General features: G+C 37.5%; 1 protein-coding gene across 5 annotated transcripts in view; it reads left to right on the top strand.

Moving 5' to 3' along the window:
* Window positions 1-20,907, top strand: part of NEK1 (NIMA related kinase 1) — a 194,621-nt gene that overhangs the window by 156,552 nt on the left and 17,162 nt on the right. For all 5 annotated transcript variants that reach the window (XM_025384760.1, XM_025384758.1, XM_025384756.1 and 2 more), the window contains 2 exons: window positions 4,439-4,527; window positions 5,873-6,120. In XM_025384760.1, the coding sequence (XP_025240545.1) occupies window positions 4,439-4,527; window positions 5,873-6,120 (337 nt within the window). The remainder of the gene's footprint in view (window positions 1-4,438; window positions 4,528-5,872; window positions 6,121-20,907) is intronic.

Raw genomic sequence — 20,907 nt, 5'->3', positions numbered from 1 at the left:
CCTGACAGCCACTGATCTTTTTATTGTCTCCATAGTGTTTGCCTTTTCCAGAATGTCATCTAGTTATATAGTATGAAGTCTTTAGATTGGCCCCTTTTGCTTAGCAGTATGTGCCCAGTGGCTCACACCTGTAATCCCAGCACTTTGAGAGACTGAGGTAGGTGGATCTCTTGAGGCCAGGAGTTTGAGACCAGCGTGGCCAACGTGGCGAAACTCCGCCCCTACTAAAAATACAAATAAATTAGCCGGATGTGGTTGTGTGCACGCCTGTCATTCCAGCTACCTGTGTGGCTGAGACATGAGAATCACTTGAACCCAGGTGGTAGAGGTTGCGGTGAACCAAGGTTGCACCACTGCACTCCAGCCTTGGTGACAGAGTGAGACTCTGTCTCAAAAAAAAAAAAAAAAAGAAAAACAAAAAGTTCCTTAAAGGCAGAGACAGTATCTTCTATTCTTTAAATCATTTTTATATATTATAGGAATAATAGAAAACCAGTATTTGATATGTATATATGGAAATTTAATAAATGGTAAAGATGGTGTTTCTAATCAACATAAAAAGATAACCTATTTAATACATGCTTTTGAGACAAATCAGTCACAATTTGGAAAAAATAATCATTTCAATTTCTGAAACCATTCAACAAAACAGTACCAGATTGATTAAAGACCTAAATAAAAAAATTTTAAAGGAGGCAGCCTAACATAACAATTAATATCCAGAATTTATAAAGAATGTGTATAAATTAATAAGAAAAAGACAAAAGTCCAAGAGAAAAATGGGGAAAGGCAATGAATAGGCTATTCATGAAGGAAGAAACCCAGATAGTTAGTAAATACAACAGTGTGATACTTTAGGAGTTATAGGGCGTCAATAAAATGACAGACGAAGAAGTCAGATTTCTAAGTGTTTCATAGACTAACTTAGTGGAGAGCTAGGGTCCTGTGAATGTCACTGCTAGTCAGATACTTACTCCTCCTCAAAGAAGAGTGAGTAAGAGGCAGGGCAAGAGTCATTGTCCACATCAATGGAAAAGATATATTTTCCACTGATTGTTTTTCCATAAAATAACATGAAATAATATATGTTATAACATGACATGTTATATTCCAAAAATAACATGAAATGATATATGATATATGAAGAGAAATGATATATCAAATATCTGTGAGGGATTGGGACTACAGTGCTTTGATGGACTGCAAATACATACATGAAATGGTAGAGCCAGTTTAGAGATCCATTTGACAGTTTCGTTAAAGTTTTAAATGTGCACATCCTATAATATACCTCTTTTATTTTTGGTGTCTACTCTCCAGATCATTCATACATGAGCACAAAGAAGCAAATGCAGGAATATTCATTCCAGGAGAGTCACAGCAAATAATTTGAAACAGTCTAAATATCATTAATAAGGAGGTAGCTAAAAATACTGCTGTGTTTCTGTTTACAGCCATCCTTTAGTATATTTGAGGGATTGGTTCCAGTATCCTTCCTATACCAAAATCTACACATACTCAACTCCCACAGTCGGCTCTCTGGAACCCATATATATGAAAAGCCAGCCCTCTGTATACACGGGTTTGCATCCCATGCATACTGTATTTTCAGTCCACATTTGGTTGAAAAAAAATTGCATCAAAGTAGATGCATGAAGTTCAGACCCATGTTGTTCAAGGGTCAACTCTAAAGTGTTATGGAATATAATACAGCACCTAAAAGATAAAAGAATAAATGGGACTCTTTATTAATATGGAAATATGTCTAAAGCATTGATTAATGGAATAAAATAATATTGAATGAAAAATCATCTCCATGTATTAGATTAGCATGTAAATTTAAAGAAAAAAACTGGCAAGGTGTGCACCAAACTAATAATAGGAGAGGCAACTGGAATTCGAGTAGTTAGGAGTCCTAAAAGGAACTTTACTTTTTTATTGGAATAAAATTCATATAACATAAAATTCACCATGTAAAATTGTACAAGCCGATGACATTTAGACATTCACAGTGGTGTACAACCATCACCACTATACAGTTCCAGAACATTTTCATCACCCACCTCTCTATCCATTAAGCAATCATTCCCCATTTTTTTCCTCCCCACCAACCTCTGGCAGCCATTAATCTGCTTTCTGTCTCTGTGGATTTAGCTATTCTGGATATTTCTTACAGAATCATATAGTATGTAGCCTTTGTTTCTGGCTTCTTTTACTTAACATACTATTTTTAGTTTTTCATCCATGTTGTAGGATATGCCAGTTCTTCATTTCTGTTTATGGCTGAATAATACTCCATTTTATCTATATAGACATAAATACACACACACCATCTATTTTTATAATTCATCAGTTGATGGGCACATAGGTTGTTTCCACCTTCTGGCTGTTGGAAGAGTGCTGCAGAGAACATTGGCATACGGTGTATGTTTGAGTCATTGCTTTCAGTTCCTTTGGTTATATACCTTGGAGTGGAATTGTGGCATCATATGGTAATTCAGTTTACCTTTTTGAGGAACCAAGGGGCATTATATTCTGAATGAAAAAAATATGTTGCTTGACTGGGAAAAGTGACTTATGCCTGTAATCCCAGCACTTTGGGAAGCCAAGGTGGGAAAGTTGTTTGAGGCCAGGAGTTTGATACCAGCCTGGGCAACATAGCAAGACCCCACCTCTATGGGAAAAAAAAAAAAAATAGCCAGGCATGGTTGCATGTGCCAGTAATCCCAGCTACTTGGGAGACTGAGGTGGAAGGATCACTTGAGCCCCAGAGATTAAGGCTGCAGTGAGTGCCATGATTATGCCACTGCACTCCAGCCTGGGCAGCAGAGCAAGACCCTGTCTCTTAAAATAAATATATGTATAAGCTTTAAAAATAAAAAACAGAGGCTGGACATGGTGGCTTATGCCTGTAATCCCAGCACTTTGGGAGGCCAAGGCGGGTGCATCACCTGAGGTCAGGAGTTCGAGACCAACCTGACCAACATGGCAAACCCCGTCTCTACTGAAAAATACAAAAATTAGCCGGGTGCAGTGGCATCTGCCTGTCACCCTAGCTACTCGGGAGGCTAAGTCATGAGAATCGCTTGAACCTGGGAGGAGAAGACTGCAGTGAGCCAAGATTGTGCCACTGCACTCTAACCTGAATGGCAGTGAGACTCTCTCAAAAATAAATAAATAAAAATAAAAACAGAAAATGGCTGAAAATCTGAAAGTGAAAAAGTAGAAAATTATTTAAAATTTGAAACAGGATGGGCACGGTGGCTCACACCTGTAATCCCAGCACTTTGGGAGGCTGAGGTGGGCAGATCATGAGGTCAGGAGATCGAGACCATCCTGGCTAACATGATGAAACCCTGTCTCTACTAAAAATACCAAAAATTAGCTGGGCATGGTGGCCGGCACCTGTAGTCCCAGCTACTTGGGAGGCTGAGGCAGGAGAATGGCGTGAACCGAGGAGGTGGAGGTTGCAGTGAGCTGAGATAGTGCCACTGCACTCCAGCCTGGGCAACAGAGCAAGACTCTGTCTCAAAAAAAAATAAATTAATTGAAAAAATAAAATAAAATTTGAAACAGATTTAAAAGTATTTAGAAAATAAAAACTTACCTATAAGCTAACTCCCAGAGATAAATTATTGGTACTTTTGGAATATATCCCTCCAGTCCTTAAATTTTTGTTAAAAAAAAAAATGCATGAATTTAATTCCCAAGCATACAGAGATAAAAATTGTGAGTTCTTTTTTATTTTTTTTCCTCAATTTTAATCCCCTCCCTTTGAGGTTTAAAATATTTTTGTGAATATTATTCTATTTTTCTGTGCTGCAAACCATTTTTTCAAAACCTGACACCATTTAATACAAATTGGTCTGCGAATCACTTTGTTTACTTAACAGTATATCTTGCCTATTCTAATCAGTTTATATAGATCTCTGCTTCATTTTTTAACAGCTGCATGATATTCCATGGTATTAATATATTGTAATTGTTTTATAGTCTCCACTCTTAAGGGGCATTCCCATTCTTTAAAGTAGTGGTTCTCAGATATTAGCATGTGTTAGAATGACTTTGGGACTTTTCACAACTAATTGCTGGGCCTTATCCCCCCTTGATTCACAGGGCAAGGGTGAGCCTGAGAATTTGTATTTCTAACCAGTTTCTTTACTATGCCGTTGTCTGGGGACTATACTTTGAGAACCATTGTTATAAAACGTGGTGAGCCTGGTTGCTGTGAATGATTACTGTTTGGCGAGGATTTGAACAGGGTGAAAAATACAGTGTACTTATGTGAGAAAATATATATGAAAGTGAGAAAAATACTTGGAAGAGGGATCAAAGAATGCTAGTGAACTTGTGTTCCGTTTTCTGTATTTTAGAGCACTTTTGTTTCTGGTAAACTGCGTGTGTGTGTGTGTTTAATTAGTGTACCCATCTGTGGCAGGTTGGAAGACAGGATCACCATTCAAGAAAATGAAGTTTCTGAGGATGGAGTCTCGAGTACTGTGGACCAACTTAGTGACATTCATATCGGTAAGCATCATTGCATTAGTCTAATTACTTTCTGGAAGATTGTCAGTGATTATTAACATCAACCTGTTTTATTTGGTTAATATGTAAATAAGAAAGCATTCCTTATCAGTCATCTCAGTCATTTTAAAAATATAGACATAGCACAGTGGACTACATTAATAAGCCTGGATTGTATGGCAACATGGCAGTGAATGTTTTTGGTCAGTTATTTTTGTTGGATATTCAAAATGAAAAGAATTACTTGCCAAAGCTAAGCCAGGGTACTAAGGACATTAAATAAATTGTCTTCTTTTTTAAATAGTATTAGTTAAAATATAAGAAAGGTAGGCTGGGTGCAATGGCTTACACCTGTAATCCCAGTGCTTTGGGAGGCGGAGGTGGGAGGATCACTTGAGGCCAGAAGTTTGAGACCAGCCTGGACGACATAGTGCTACTCCATCCTACAAAAAATTTTTAAAATTAGCCAGACATGGTGGCGTGCCTATAGTCCCATCCACTCAGGAGACTGAGGTGAGAGGATGGTTTGAGGCCAGGAGTTCAAGGCTGCAGTGCAGTAGCACTGCACTCCAGCCTGGGCAATAGACCAAGAGAAAAAATAATTTTTTTCATCTAACCTATAGGAACAAAGATAAACTGGAACTAAGTATGTATCTAAATAGTGTATTTTTTCACATTTCTTTGGATCTGTTTCTTTTTTTTTTGTTTTTCATTTTGTTTTTCTTGAGAGACAGGGTCTCACTCTGTTGCCCAGGCTGGAGTACAGTGGCTTGATTATATCTTACTGCAGCTTTGAATTCCTGGGCTCAAAAAACCCTCACCTCATCCTCCAGAGTAGCTGGGACTATAGGCATGCGCTGCTACACCCAGCTAATTTTATTTTTTGTGGAGACATAGTCTCACTTAGTTGCTCAGGCTGGTTTCAAACTCCTGGCCTCAAGCAGTCCTCCACCTTGGCTAATGTTATTTTATTTTTTGTGGAGACAGAGTCTCACTTAGTTGCTCAGGCTGGTTTCAAACTCCTGGCCTCAAGCAATCGTCCCACCTTGGCCTCCCGAGGGGCTGGGATTAAAGGCATTAGCCACCATGCCTAGCCTTGTGTCTGTATTGTAGAACTTTCAATATAATGAAAGTACATAACAAATTAAATCAACTCTCTGAAGATAAAACATTGTATCCTGTTAAAGATTATTCAGAAGGTAATATACTGACACACATATTTTGATTTTATTTTCCTGATATGTGGGTTTTTTGCTAGAATTTGTGTTACATAGTGTGCTTTATCAACATCATTTAGAACTTTAAGTACTGTATAGACTTACCACATAATCTCTCCTTTCTACCACAGAGACTGGAGCCAATGATTCTCAGCACTCTAAATGTGATGTAGATAAGTCTGTGCAACCAGAGCCATTTTTCCATAAGGTGATTCATTCTGAACACTTGAACTTAGTCCCTCAAGTTCAATCAGTTCAGTGTTCACCAGAAGAATCCTTTGCATTTCGATCTCACTCGCATTTACCACCAAAAAATAAAAACAAGAATTCCTTGCTGATTGGACTTTCAACTGGTCTGTTTGATGCAAACAACCCAAAGGCAAGTATTGTCCTCAAATGGGAACTATTATCCATTCGATAACATGTATTACTGTTTTTCTTTTATAAACCGTAATATTGAGTTTTAATCTCTTAACACAGACACAAACACACATCCAACAAAAACCTCCATCTTCTGAGCAAAGGAATTGCAATTGGGAGTACAACTTGGATAAAGACTATTTAATTGGCTTCCTGTTAAGGATTTTTTTTATAGAGTCTTTTACTTGAGCAAAAAGTCCCTTTATATACCCTCATGCACTATTGCTCTTTCCCACTATCCAACCTGACTTCCGTTTTTAGTATCACACTAAGCTTAAGCAATATATCTAAAAAAGACAGAGGTAGAGGTGCTGTATTGCCTAATTCGTATGTAAAAACATTAATAGATATTCATACGCACTTTCTCGTAGAAGTCTTTCAGACCTCTTTTTCTCACTTGCTATTTTTGAATATACGTAACCAATTTTTTCTTGTAAAAAATATCTCTACAGAAAATGTTGAAATGCAGGTAAAAATAAGAAATATCATTTGTTATATTACTTCTCATGTAATTTTTGCATATACATAACTTTTTACCAAAATAAGATGTTATGTATACTCTTTATAACCTTTTCTATTCAATATATATTATGATGTTATTGCAAATGCCATTATTACAATACTGTGATGAAAACAGCACTTTGTCATTGTCACATATTCTCTTTATATCATCATTAACTGAGCTGCTTATCATAATCTTTTTACAAATCTGTTTCTATTGTTGTACCTTTCCGCTTTAATTTTTGTTGTAATCACTTACACCTCTTATCTTTGTACATATCTACAATTATTTCCATAAAATAAATTTCTGTAAGTGGAATTGAAAAGGTTATAATGTATACTGCCTCATTTCTAAATAGTTTATAGTTCTGTCAATAGTATGTGAAAGCACATCCATTTCTCTGAATGTTAAATACCACCCACTATTATCATTTACTTAAAAATTATCTATTTAACAAATGAGTAATAGTATTGATTTGTATACATTTATGTTTCTGTGTTTTACAAATGAGATTGGGCATTTTTTATTTATTTTAGCCAGTAAAGGAATGAATTGCCTGAATTCTTTAGTCCTTAACTATTTTTTAAATATGTCATTTTGGCCAGGCATACTGGCTCATACCTACAATCCCAGCAGTTTGGGAAGCTGGGGTGGGCGGATCTCTTGAGCTCAGGAGCTCAAGACCAGCCTGGCCAACATGGCGAAACCCCATCTCTACTAAAACTACAAAAATTAGCTGGGTGTGGTGGTATGGGCCTGTAATCCCAGCTACTTGGAGTCTGAGGCAAGAGAATCACTTGAACCCGGGAGGTGAAGGTTGCAGTGAGCCGAGATTGCGACATTGCACTCCAGCCTGGGTGACAGAGTGAGTCTCTGTCTCAGATAAATAATAAATAGTCATTTTGATTTTCAGTTTAATTTTCCAACTGGGTATGCTTCCATTTTGTGGAGTATTTCCGTATGCTTATCTTAAATTTAGAGATTAAGTTTCCTCATTTATCTAATATCAGTCTTTTGAAAGGTGTGAACTACCAAAACACACTTTGATCTTCAGAGTTAGAGAGAAAGGCCTATAGATAAGGACTATCATACAATTCATGTACTTTTGTAGTAAAGATGTATAGCCCATCTTTAGCTCAGAGCTTCTTAATACCTTGTTGCCATCTATAAAGTTAATATTCTTTGCATAATAGATTTGATTGTTTGATTTCCTTTTATGACCTTAGTCCAGCCTTCAGAGTTCTGTAGAAGAACTTACTCTGGAAGTAACCACAGCAAAGTAGAAGCAGCAATGCAGATTTCATGTAGAGGACTATTTGGAAAGAGGCAAGAAAAAACACTAGAAAATCAAAGCAGTCTGTAGCCATTTAGGAAAAGAACACAAAACCATCTCTGCCCATTCTGTAAATATTTATATAATCTGTTTACTAAGGTGGGATAATTTAACCTTTTATAAGCATGTTTAAAGCTCCTTTTTTGCAAATGTTAAATTACTGGTGGGATTATTTTCTTGATTGAGGAAATTCCCCTTGTGCTTTGGATCCCACCTCCTCACTCTTCAAGGAACTGACTCCATTAATTTTGCCACTCTAACCTGTGTCATCAACTTTTCCTATCGTGGATCATTTACTCAACATACACGTTCTAATAAATCTCATCAAAAATAGCAAACTTCTTTTGAGCACAATATCCTTGTTTAGCTACCACCCCATTTCTCTATCCCTTTTGCAACCAAGCATCTTGACTATGTTGCAGTCTCATTGCAGTTTCCACATGCATTCACTTCCCAATACATTCCAATATGGCTTTTAGCCTGCTCGTCCACTAAAGCAGCTCTGTTCAGATCATCAGTTACCAGTATGTTGAAAATTCTCTACACCATTTTCTCTTTCACTTTTCTTAGCTTTTCTTCTTTCAACAGAGTTCATATATGCTGTACTATTAAATTCACTTTATCTGTTGATTCCCTTTATATTGTACTTTCCTGGTTTTTCTCTGAACTCAGTAGTCACTCTTCTGTGTCCACTGCTGGTTGATCCTACTCTAACAAATTTCTTAAGAATAATGTGTGTTTTTCTACTGTGAAATATACTATAAATGTCAATTAAGTCAAATTGGTTGATATTGTTGTTCAAGTCTTCTACATCTTTACTGATTTTTTAATCTATTTGAACTATAAATTGCTGAGAGAAGATTGAAATTCTTAACTACACTTGTGTAGTAGTCAGTTTTCACACTGCTATCAAGAACTACCTGAGAATGAGTAATTTATGAAGAAAAGATATTTAATCGACTTACAGTTCCACATGACTGGGGAGCTTCAGGAAACTTAATCATGTCAGAAGGCGAAGGGGAAGCAAGGCATATCTTACATGGCAGCAGGAGACACAGAGAGAGAGCTCATGGGCACGAAGGGGGAAGTGCCACACACTTTTAAATGGTCAGATCTCATGAGAACTCACTCATCATCACAAGAATAGCATGGGGGAAATCCGCCCCTATGATCCAGTCACCTCCCACCAGGTCCCTTCACTGACCCATGGGGATTACAGTTGCAGATGAGATTTGAGTGGGGACATAGCCATACCATATCAACTTGTATAGGTAACTATTTCTTCTTTCAGTTATGTCAGTTTTTATTTTATGTATTTTGAATTTCTGTTTTGGGGCAAATAAAGATTTAGTATTCTTATGTCTCCTGGATGAATTGATATGTTTATGTTTATGAAGTATTCTTTTTGTTTGATCATGTTGTTCAGTATCCTTACTGATTTTCTTTCTACTTATCGATTACTGAAAGGGAGTGTTGAAATTTCCACTCAGTTGCATTTAAACTAAGAATCAATGTGTCTTCTTAATGGATCAACCCCTTTGTCACCATGAAATGAATCCTTTTATCACTGGTCATATCACCTTGTCTGAAACATTTTCTCTGGTTTTATTATAGCCATTCCAGCTTTCTTATGCTTAATCTTTATATGGTATATATACATTCTTTACTACTCTTAACCAAACATTTTATATTTAAAGTGGATTTCTTGCAGTCAGCATGTTAGTCGAGTCTTGTTTTTAACAAGTCTAACAATCTCTTTGAATTGATTAGACAATTTACATTTAATGTAATTATTAATATCACAACCATATGATTGGGTTTAAACCTACCATTTTGCTATTTATTTTCTATTTGATCACTTTTTTGTTCCCTTTTTACTTTTATTCTTCCTTTGGATTGAGTATTTTTAGCACCTTATTTTATCTCTACTGTTTGTTTTCAAGATACATCTTTAGCTTAGCATAATCTCCCTTCAAATAATATTATACCACTTCACATATGTCATAAAAGCCTTACAACCATAGGCAATCATGCAGCACATAATGACATTTCAGTGAATTACAGACCCCATATACAGCAATGGTCCCATAAGATTATAATAGAGCTGAAAAATTCCTCTCACCACCTAATGACATCATAGTGTCACAGTGTAATGCATTACTCACATGTTTGTGGTGATGCTGATGTAAACAAACCTACCACACTGCTAGTCCTATAAAAGTTTAGGACATACAATTATGTACAGTACCTAATGCTTGACAACAATAATAAATGACTGCATGCATGGTTTATGTATTTTTAATGCTTTACTTTTTATCATTATTTTGGAGTGTTCTACTTATTAAAAGAAAGTGAACTGTAAAACAGCCTCAGGCAGGTCCTTCAGGAGGTATTTCAGTGTATACCTTCAGGAGGTGTTTCAGTGCATAGTGTATAGTTGTCACAGGAGATGACAGCTCCATTCATGTTATTGCCCTTGAAGACTTTCTAGATTGGAGGTGGAAGACAGTGATATTGATGATCCTGACCCTCTGTAGGCATAGGCTGATGTGTGTGCTTGTGTCTTCAAGTTTTTAAAGTGAAAAGATTACAGTAAGCTAAGGTTAATTTATTGAAGACAGAAAATTTTTAAATACATTTAGTGTAGTCTGTGTATACAATGTTTATAAAGTCCACAGTAGTCTACACTAATGTCCCAGGCCTTCACATTTCACTCACCACTCACTCACTGACCTACCCAGGGCAACTTCCAGTTCCACAAGCTCCATTCATGGTAAGTACCTATACAGGTGCACCATTTTTAATCTTTTATATGGTATTTTGACTATACCTTAGTGTTTAGATAGACAGATATTTACCATTGTATTACAATCTTCTATAATACTGAGTGTAGTAACATGCTATACAGGTTTGTAGCCTAGGAACAATAGGCTGTACCACATATCCTAGATATGTAGTAGGCTAATACCATCTAGGTTTGTGTAATTACACTCTGTGATGTTCACACAATGACGAAGTTGCCTAACAGCACTTTTCTCGGAGTGTATCTTTGTTAAGCAAAGCATGACTGTACTTCTATTCCCGTCCTGCCTGTCCTTCGTGGTATTGTTGTCAGGTATTTTTCTACCACATGTTATAAATTCCACAATCCATTTTTATTATTTTTGCTTAAACATTCATTTATCTTTTCCAGAAATCAGAAATTGAGAAAGTCTTTTATATTTACATATTTACTATTTCTGACATTTTTTGTTCTTTTGTGCAGAATTCAAGTTTCTATCTGGTATTATTTTTCTTCCACTTTAAGAACTTCCATTAACACTTCTTACACAGCCCTGTTGATGATGTTTTTTTCAGATTTTGTTTGTGTGAAAGTGTTTTTATCTCACCTTCATTTTGAGTGGATATTTCACTAAATATAGAATTATATTGTCTTCTGGGTTGCATTGTTTCTAAGAAATATGTGAGCTTGCTTACCTTCGTGTATATAGTGTATCTTTTTCTCTGGCTTCTTTTACAGCTTTCTTTTTATCACTGGTTTCTAGCATTTTGATTATTAGATGCTTTGGTAAGGTTTTGGGGGAGTAAGGTTTTATAGGACTAGCAGTGTGGTAGGTTTGTTTACATCAGCATCACCACAAACATGTGAGTAACGCATTACACTGTGACACTATGATGCCATTAGGTGGTGAGAGGAATTTTTCAGCTCTATTATAATCTTATGAGACCAATGCTGTATATGGGGTCTGTAATGTGTGTGTGTTTATCCTGCTTTGGGGTTCATTGATCTTCTTGGACCCTTGGGTTTATACTTTTCATCAAATTTGGAAAAGTTTTGGCTATTATTTCAATTAAATATTTTTTTCTCTTTCTCCCTACTCCCTTTTCTGTGACTCCAGTTACGTATATGTTAGACTGATACCATTCCACAGGTCACTAAGATTATGTTCATTTTGTTTTCAGTCTTTTTTTCTCTCTGTACTTCATTGTGGATGAATTCTATTAGTATGTATTCACGTTTACTTATCTTTTTTCGGCAATAATATACTATTAATCCCACTCAGTGAAACTTTTATTTTGATATTGTATGTTTTATCTTTAGAAGTTGTTTTTTGTATCTTCCATTTCTCTCCTCATTATGTTCATGTTTATCCTTTAATACTCCATTAAAATAGCTGGCTTAACATCCTTATCTGCGAGTTCCATCATCTGTGTATCTTTTTCTGTTGACTTACTTTTCTACTGGTGATGGGTCATATTGTCCTACTACTGGGTATGTTTTATAATTCTTTATTTGAAGGTGGACCTTGTGAATATTATATTCCTAGGTCTCTGATTTTTTTGTTATTACTTTCTTCCTGTAAAGAGTGTTGGGTTTAAGAGAGTCAAGTTACTTGTGGATATATTTTATACTTTTAAACTTTGTTTTTAAGCTTTGCTAGGACAAGTGTAAAGTTGTCTTCATTCTAGAGCTAGTTCAGCTTATTTCCAAGGCATGACCCTCTAGGGCCTCCACTGTACATCACAGGTGGTCTTGAGGAAACACCTCTCTCCCAGTCAGTTTGATCATCTCCTACCTGGATGCGCTCTGAGCATTGTTCAGTCTACAACTCCCCAGTTGTTTTGGCCTAGCTTTGTGAAGTTTCATTCTATACATATTCATGGCCTGTGCTCATCAAAGACTCAAGAAAACTACCTTGCAAAGTTTTGAAGTTTTTTTTTATTTTTCAAATAAAACTCTCTTTTCTAGTTCTACCTCCCTGAACTTGGATCTTTGTCTCATCAATCTAGCAAGGCTGCACCCAAAGTCCAGATATTTTCTCCAGGCAGAAAGCCAGTTTAGTGGTAGGGTTTAGTTCATTCATTTCCCTTCTCACAGGGATGACAGTCGTGTGCTGCTTATTGTTTAATATCTAAACACAATGTCATGTATTTTGTCCAGTTTTCTAGTTGTTCCCTGTGGGAGGTTAAGTCTGGCCATTATTCTCTCATGGCCAGAGCTGGAAGTCTCCAGAAGATAAATGTGATATTTCAAGGCTATATCCTGGGCCTTCTTTATTTGCATTTGCTTCCCAAGTAATCTGACCCCAAGGCTTTAAATATAATTTATATGCTGATGATACTCAAGTTTATTACTCTAGCTCTTTCCTACAGATTATTCATCTATGTCATCAATCTATTAGTCATATCAACCAATTATTTCCTAACTTATCTTCCTCATTCTGTGGCTACCTGTGTGAAATCCATTGTCCAAATAGAAACCAGAAGTCTTTTTTAATATTATAAATTATGTCAAATCACAGCCATGCTTAAGACTTCAGTGGCTTTCTGCTGCTTAAATAACATTCAGACTCTTTACCGTGGTCTACAAGGTTTCATGTGGCATTGACTGCCTCTCTGTCTGACCTCAAAACATTTTTCTCTAGCTCATTCTAACATTTTTCCCTTGATACACCACGCCCTTTCCTGCAAGAGTTTGCACTTGCTGTTACCCTGGCCTGAAATGAGCTTCTCTTTGTTCTTTTCAACTGTGACTCATTATAGTCTTTCAAGTGGAGCCTTGGCTTCATTTCCACTTCTAGTAATTGCCATCCCAAGTAATGTCAGACATCATCATCTTGGCCATCAGGTTGGAAAATTACAGTTATAGGACATGCTACCGTAGTACATACAGGAAACTCTAATATAGTAGTTGTTAGCTTTTCAGCTTCACTTATTACAGTGATTTTATTTAAAGTGTATTTGTGAATGCACTTGATCTTTTTTTAATGTTAGAGACAGGGTCTTGCTCTGTCTTCCAGAATGGAGTGCAGGGGTGCAATCAGGGCTCACTGCAGCCTCAACCTCCTGGGCTCAAGCAATCCTCCCACCTCAGCCTCCTAAATAGCTGGTGAATGCTTCACCATGCCTGGCTAATTTTTAAATTTTTTGTAGAGACAGGGTCTCGCTAAGTTGCCCAGACTGGTCTAGAACTCCTGGACTCAAACAATCCTCCCACCTTGATCTTTCAAAAGTGCTGGAATTACAGGCGTGAGCCACCATGCCCAGCCAAATATGCTTAATCTTAGTCTTTGAGTATCTGATAACATCTAGACATTTATGTATCTGTGATACCTAATGTGAGGATTGTTAACCAGTACACCAAAGATCTGTCTTAAATAAGATGTACATTAATATATCTTCATGCTCTCAGTTTACTTTGGTGAGTAGTATAAGAAATTTTCTAGGAGACTTTTGTATTTACTTTGAGGATGTTGTTGTAAATCTTATCTACCACACAGTTTGAGAAGGAACAAATAAGTGAAAACACTTATAATGCATTATGATAATTCCTGTAATGGAGAGATGAATGTGGGATAGTGCGACCACTGAAGAGGAAATGATTATGTCTGTCCTAGAACAAAGAAAGATTTCTGAAAAAGTTTGCATGGTGGATGGGACATGGAGAACATTTAAAGCAAAATAAACTGTCTTTAACATGAGATAGCACAGTGTGTTCGAGGCATTACAGCTAGTTCTTAGTAACTCAGATGTGAAGGAGGTAAGATTCCGGTCATTCTTATCCTTAAGCAGATGTCCTTAGTTTTCAAATTTGTGGGATCCTTTCCCCGGTGTCTAGAAAATGTCTCTCTTTTTTTTGAATAAAGGAATGCAATGTCTTAAAGACATAAAAGTGGAGCTGTTCTTGTGGCCCAAGTCCTCCCTTGTCCTCTTGCCCCTACCCCGCCCTACACCTCACAAGCAGTTCCTTAGCCACGTCTTTAGAGCCCTAGAATTCTGGGAATATGCTCTGGATCATGATACTAAGGCATTCTTCTAACGTACTTTAAATGGCTCTTTTTGCAGAAACTAAGATGTAATGACAGTAAACTGAATTACACGTTTAAGCAACCATACAGATAGTAGTTAGTGGCTTAGTTGATCACTGTAATGGTGGCAATCAGAGTAATGCTTTGATTGCCACCATTCATCAGCAGGGCTGTAAGTGTTGACCTGGAATAAGCACGGTTATTCCAGAAGACTGCCCTTCCTTTTATGCTACATATTTGTTTATACCCTGCTTCAGACCAGAAGAATTGATCACATCCAAATATACATGTTGTGCTAGAGAATAAGCATTATAAACAGCAAGCCACTAGCAACTATTATACATAGCTATTAATATTGAATATGAGATTTGTTTGATAGTCAAAATGAAAAGAGAATTATAAACTATGCCATATTCCCCAGAGGAGAGAAATACATAAATTTTTTAGGGGAGTAAATGCTTTCCTTGCTTCTTCCCTCTGTAAGAGATTTCTCTACTGGAGTTTTCTATAACAACCAATACATTCTGTAACCTGTGATAACTTCAGTACTATTTCTACTGTAAATACAGTAAATGATTTTTTAAGGTAGTTATAAAGTGACTTGCTGAAATGAGGTATAACACTTGGAGATCACTGAAGGTTAGTTTGTGAAAGGTCAAAATTAAACAGTCTAACATTGTTGTTTTCTCATGATTTTGTTTATATAAGGACAGATTCTAGATTACCAAATGAATTAGCTGCTTGTCTTTGAAAGAGTCACATTTTGCAATAAAGCTTTTAATAGATTATTCAGTGGAGGGCACTGCAAAGGCATGCCATGCAGTACTCTATGTTGTTGGCTGATAACTTAGAAATCCGATGAGGCAGCGATACGATTGATAACCTATAATGGAAAATGACTATACCTAGTTAGGTGGCCAGCTGTTTTTGTTAAAGTAGGTTACAGAGCAATTTTTAGTCAAAACTAGAACTTCTTCATGAAAACCTTTTTGTTCATTCACCGTTTTGTTCATTCACCATTGATTAATGATCAGTTTGTTCTGAACCATAGAGCCTTAACGCTAGAATTTTAACGTGGGTACCATGAAGAATGTTTGTCTAAAATAGATTCTTATACCTCGCATCTAAAGGTATTTGTTTTAATATATCTGGAGCAGAGGTCAGGAATATGCATTTTTGGCACACACTCTAAGTCAGTCTGCTGCTGGTGGTCCACATTCCCCACTCGAGAAATACTGCCACAGATGACAGTTGACCCAATGCAGCCTGGAAAGTGTTTAAAGTATGTTATATGTCAACCCTCTTTGACTGCTAAAAATATTAATAATGCCTCAAAAGAATGTCTAATTTTGAGTGCTATGCCTTTCCAATGAACTACAATTATGAACACCTTATCAAATACATTCATAAATATTAAGTTAATTTTCTATATAGGGTTATTGGATAGCAACCAATAAAATTTTGGAAAGAGGCTACTAATATGATGTCTACTTCTTGGTGGTAATAAAAAAAGAAGTACCAAATTTAAGACCATATTATCAGAGTAATACAGATTATACTGACCTTTCTGTTGTTACTAGTAGGATGTATGACTCTAACTCATTAAAATGTAAGCAAAATAGTAGCGATCAGAAAACAGCCTTGCATTGTTCATAATTATTAATATTTTTTATCTTGGGAAATAACTATGGACTACTTTGATTTTGCAAAGGTATCTAATAAAAGTATACTAATTATTAGTGTAATAGTAGCTGGCTAATAGTGTGCTATACACTGTTCTAGCTGCTTGACATATAATTACTTCTCACAAGGACCCTATGTGACAAAGACTGTTTTTTTGAGACTGAATCTCACTCTGTCACCCAGGCTGGAGTGCAGTGGCACAATCTTGGCTCACTGCAACCTCCGCCCTCTGGGTTCAGGCGATTCTCCTGCCTCAGCCTCCCAAGTAGCTGGGATTGCAGGTGCCTGCCACCATGCCCAGCTAATATTTGTATTTTTAGTAGAGATGGAGTTCCACCATGTAGGCCAGGCTTGTCTTGAACTCCTGACCTCAAGCGATCTGCCCACCTCGGCTTCCCAAAGTTCTAGGATTACAGGCGTGAGCCATCGTGCCTGGCCATTAATACTGTTGTCTCCATTTTACAGGTGAGAAAATTACAGTGCAGAGAGGTAAAGTACATAGTGTGTCAGTGTAGATTTTGAAGGATGTATTAGTGACATGAAGTGACTGATCTAGTTTCTTACACAAAGACTGATTAAAGGTCATTTAAAATTGTACTTTCTGTTTATCACTAATTTATTCATAAAATAACTGTTGCCTGTGGTGAAGTACTTCCTGCATTGCCATCTTATATGAAAACTTGCCTGGAAAACCTTGGAATTTGTTGTAGAGGAATGTGGCATAAAATTTAGGTGTATTTGGGAGGCCAAGGCGGGAAGATCACTTGAACCCAGGAGTTTGAGAGCAGCCTGAGCAACATAGTGAGCCCCATCTCTACAAAAAAATTTTAAAATTAGCCAAGCATGATGTCACACACCCACCTCTAGTCCCAGCTGCTTGGGAGGCTGAGGTGGGAGGATGGCTTGAGCCCAGGAAGTCAAGGCTGCAGTAAGCCGTGTTCATGCCATCACGCCCCAGCCTGGATGACAGAGTGTGACCCTGTCTCAAAAAAAACTTAGCTGTAATATTTAAATATTAATAACTATAGTTTGAAGGAGTAAAGAGTTGCTTTAAAAAAAAAGTGGCATAAACTAAATTAACACCACACATCTGTGGTGTTAAGTGAACAGAATGGTAGAATTTATAGCCCACGAATCAGAACAGTCTGAAAAGTTTGGGTCCGTATATTCAGTGAACTCCATCAAAGAGACATTCAATCTCAGTCTCCTTCCCTCTCTCTTTCCTTGCCTCCCTCTCTCCCTCTCTTTCTCCCTCTCTCTTCCTCCTTCCCTCCCCCAACTACCCCCGTCAGTCTTATTCCAGCAGAGACCTATGGCTCATGAAATATAGATAAGCCTTTCTCCTTTCTGTTGCCGGAACTGTTCTCTGGTCTTATGGTGATAACTTTTCTAAGTTCAGAATTCCCACAGTCAGGATACTTTTCTTCCCTAAAAGTATCATAAGGCAAGGACTAGGTCTATTTTCAATCACCATTATATCCTCAGCATCTACTACACGGTTAATGCCCAATAAATTCTATCTGTGGATAGAATGTATTCATCAGTTAGGGACTTTTTACATATGATTGCTTTGTACCTTACCAAATCTACCTTCGTTTTGATAAAGGAATAGGCCAAAGAAGTCCAACAGTAGAAGATAATGGTGAAGCATTGTTTAAAGTTCATTCTCTACCATAAACCTTTCCTTTTCTTTGTCCTGTTAGGGAGAATTCATCAGTGATGCGTTTTGATTAAAAGCCTTTTACAAGGAGGCTTTTAAAAGTAGAAATCCGTCGGCCAGGCATGGTGGCTCAAGCCTGTAATCCCAGCACTTTGGGAGGCTGAGGTGGGCGGATCACGACGTCAGGAGCTCAAGACCATCCTGGCTAACATGGTGAAACCCCGTCTCTACTAAAAAAACAAAAAAATTAGCCGGGCGAGGTGGCGGCGCCTGTAGTCCCAGCTACTCGGGAGGCTGAGGCAGGAGAATGGTGTGAACCCGGGAGGCGGAGCTTGCAGTGAGCCGAGATTGCACCACTGCACTCCAGCCTGCGCGACAGAGCAAGACTCCATCTCAAAAAAAAAAAAAAAGTAGAAATCGGTCTATGGAAACACTGTTCTACCTTCAGAAGGAACAAAGGTAGAACAGGTGATAAGCAGTTTAAAGCCAGTGATACAGTGTTGTATCCTTCTCTAAAGAACAACTGTTTCTTTAAAAGTGCAAACTGATGAAGCCTGTTTGGTTGTCCTCACAAGTGGATACAGGATGAATTTGTGGAGTTCCCACCCCTCTGCTTCTCACTCTGAGTCAAGCTATTGTAAGGCAGATTCATTTAGTCAACAAATATTTATTAAATATCTACTATGTGCCAGGTATCACTCTAAATTCTAGAGTTACAGTAGTGAGGAAAACAGACAAAAATCCTCTGCTTATGGAGCCATTCTAATTGGAGAATATAAATGATAAAATACATGATCATAAATAATTGGAAAAACTGAAGCAAGGCTGGTGGAGAAAGTTTGTGTACATGAGCTCCATTTCTCCTCCACCTTATCTGGAGCCTGCTAGTCAGGTATGAAGGTATTCTTCAGAGGTTACTCCTGGCTGGGATACATGCCTTCATAATTCAGTTGAATGGTCTGTAGGCCAACATAGATTTGTAAAGATTGAAATCAAAATTTTGCATTTGTTATGATTTTATAAAGGGAAATTATCAATATATTTTTTCCAATCAAATTTTTAAAAATAGTAACATTTTCAAGATTTGATTAATTTATAATCCTATGAAATCTGAAGTAGGTTGAGATAAGAAAATTACCTGCTAACTCCGCTTCATTTGCAGCCAGTTAAAATGACATAAAAGTCAGTCATGGCGGTGCGCAGTGGCTCACACCTGTAATCCCAGCACTGTGGGAGGCTGAGGCAGCTGGATCACCTGAGGTCAGGAGTTTGAGACCAGCCTGGCCAACATGGTGAAACCCCCATCTCTACTAAAAATACAAAAATTAGCCAGGTGTGGCGGCACACGCCTGTAATCCCAGCTACTCGGGAGGCTGAGGCAGGAGAGTCACTTGAACCCAGGAGGCAGAGGCTGCAGTGAGCCAAGATTGCACCACTGCACTCCAGCCTGGGCAACAAGAGCAAGACACCGTCTCGAAAAAATAAAAAAATAAAAAGTCAGTCATAAACACCGAGGTCTTAAAAAAAAACAAAACCAAAAAAAAAAAAAAAAAAAACAGAGTCAGATAAAGATCATAATATCAGTTTTATTTTTGATAAAGCTCTGCTGGAAAATGTGACTTAGATTTGGCCTAAAATCATGCCTCTCAATATTTTCCTCCAATGACTAGTCCTTGGAATCTGAAGAACAAACTTCCTTAACCCACAATAAGAGCTTTATATCCATCAAGCTCCAGTAGCAGGAAGACTGAGAGTGAGACCCATCTTGTCCCTAGAAAGCAGGCGTAGGCCTGAGCTATTTGTGCTCACCACAAGGCAACAGAAGGGAAACAGGATACGCATACACTTTGTGGCAGGCAAATCTGAGAAAGAACAGGAAGGACCCACACTTTATTGTCAGTGCCCTCTTGCAAATTTGCCTTCAATCAGCTCGTGTTTCTTCACTTTAGGTGATAGTGGATAAGGGATGGAGAGAGACCAGATGTGTTCTGTGGATAGGGAGTGGGGTGAAAAACTGATCTCCTTTATGAAAACTTGAGAATTTCTTGTTAAAGCAAATGCTAAGTGGCAAAAAATGATTAACGTATAAATCACATAAATAGCACATGTACCTTAGATGTCTTTGATTTGTTAAAGTATTCCATTCTTCGATAATGTCCATAGTTTTTGCCTTTGGGAAGTGTTCCTAATTTTTAAATTAATGTTTTAAATCCATTTCGAGCCTGATTTATGGGTTGAAGTAAGCAGATATTCACAGAGGTTATTCTTAGGGAGCAGCAGCAGCATTTAATTACAGTAAACAGGCTAAACAGATGTGCCCATCATAAGCCATTTGGTAGTGTAACTAGAATACTACTACTTCCTAATTTCATATGAAAACTACTGAAGCCCAAAGAGTGAATTAGAATAATTTTGAGTAGAAATTTTTTTTTTTTTTTTTTTTTTTTGAGACAGAGTCTCACTCTGTCACCCAGGCTGGAGTGCAGTGGCGCAATCTCGACTCACTGCAAGCTCTGCCTCCCGGGTTGATGCCGTTCTCCTGTCTCAGCCTCCCGAGTAGCTGGGGCTATAGGTGCCCCCCACCACACCCAGCTAATTTTTTCTATTTTTTAGTAGAGACGGGGTTTCACCATGTTAGCCAGGATGGTCTCGATCTCCTGACTTCATGATCCGCCCACCTCGGCCTCCCAAAGTGCTGGGATTACAAGGAGTAGAATTTTTTTTTTTTTTTTTTTTTTTTTTTTTTTTTTTTTTTTTGG

This window comes from Theropithecus gelada, chromosome 5 (assembly GCF_003255815.1).
Source record: "Theropithecus gelada isolate Dixy chromosome 5, Tgel_1.0, whole genome shotgun sequence".
Lineage (NCBI taxonomy): Eukaryota > Metazoa > Chordata > Mammalia > Primates > Cercopithecidae > Theropithecus > Theropithecus gelada.
Note: the sequence above shows the minus strand (reverse complement) of the source record. Positions and strands in the feature narration are given on the sequence as shown.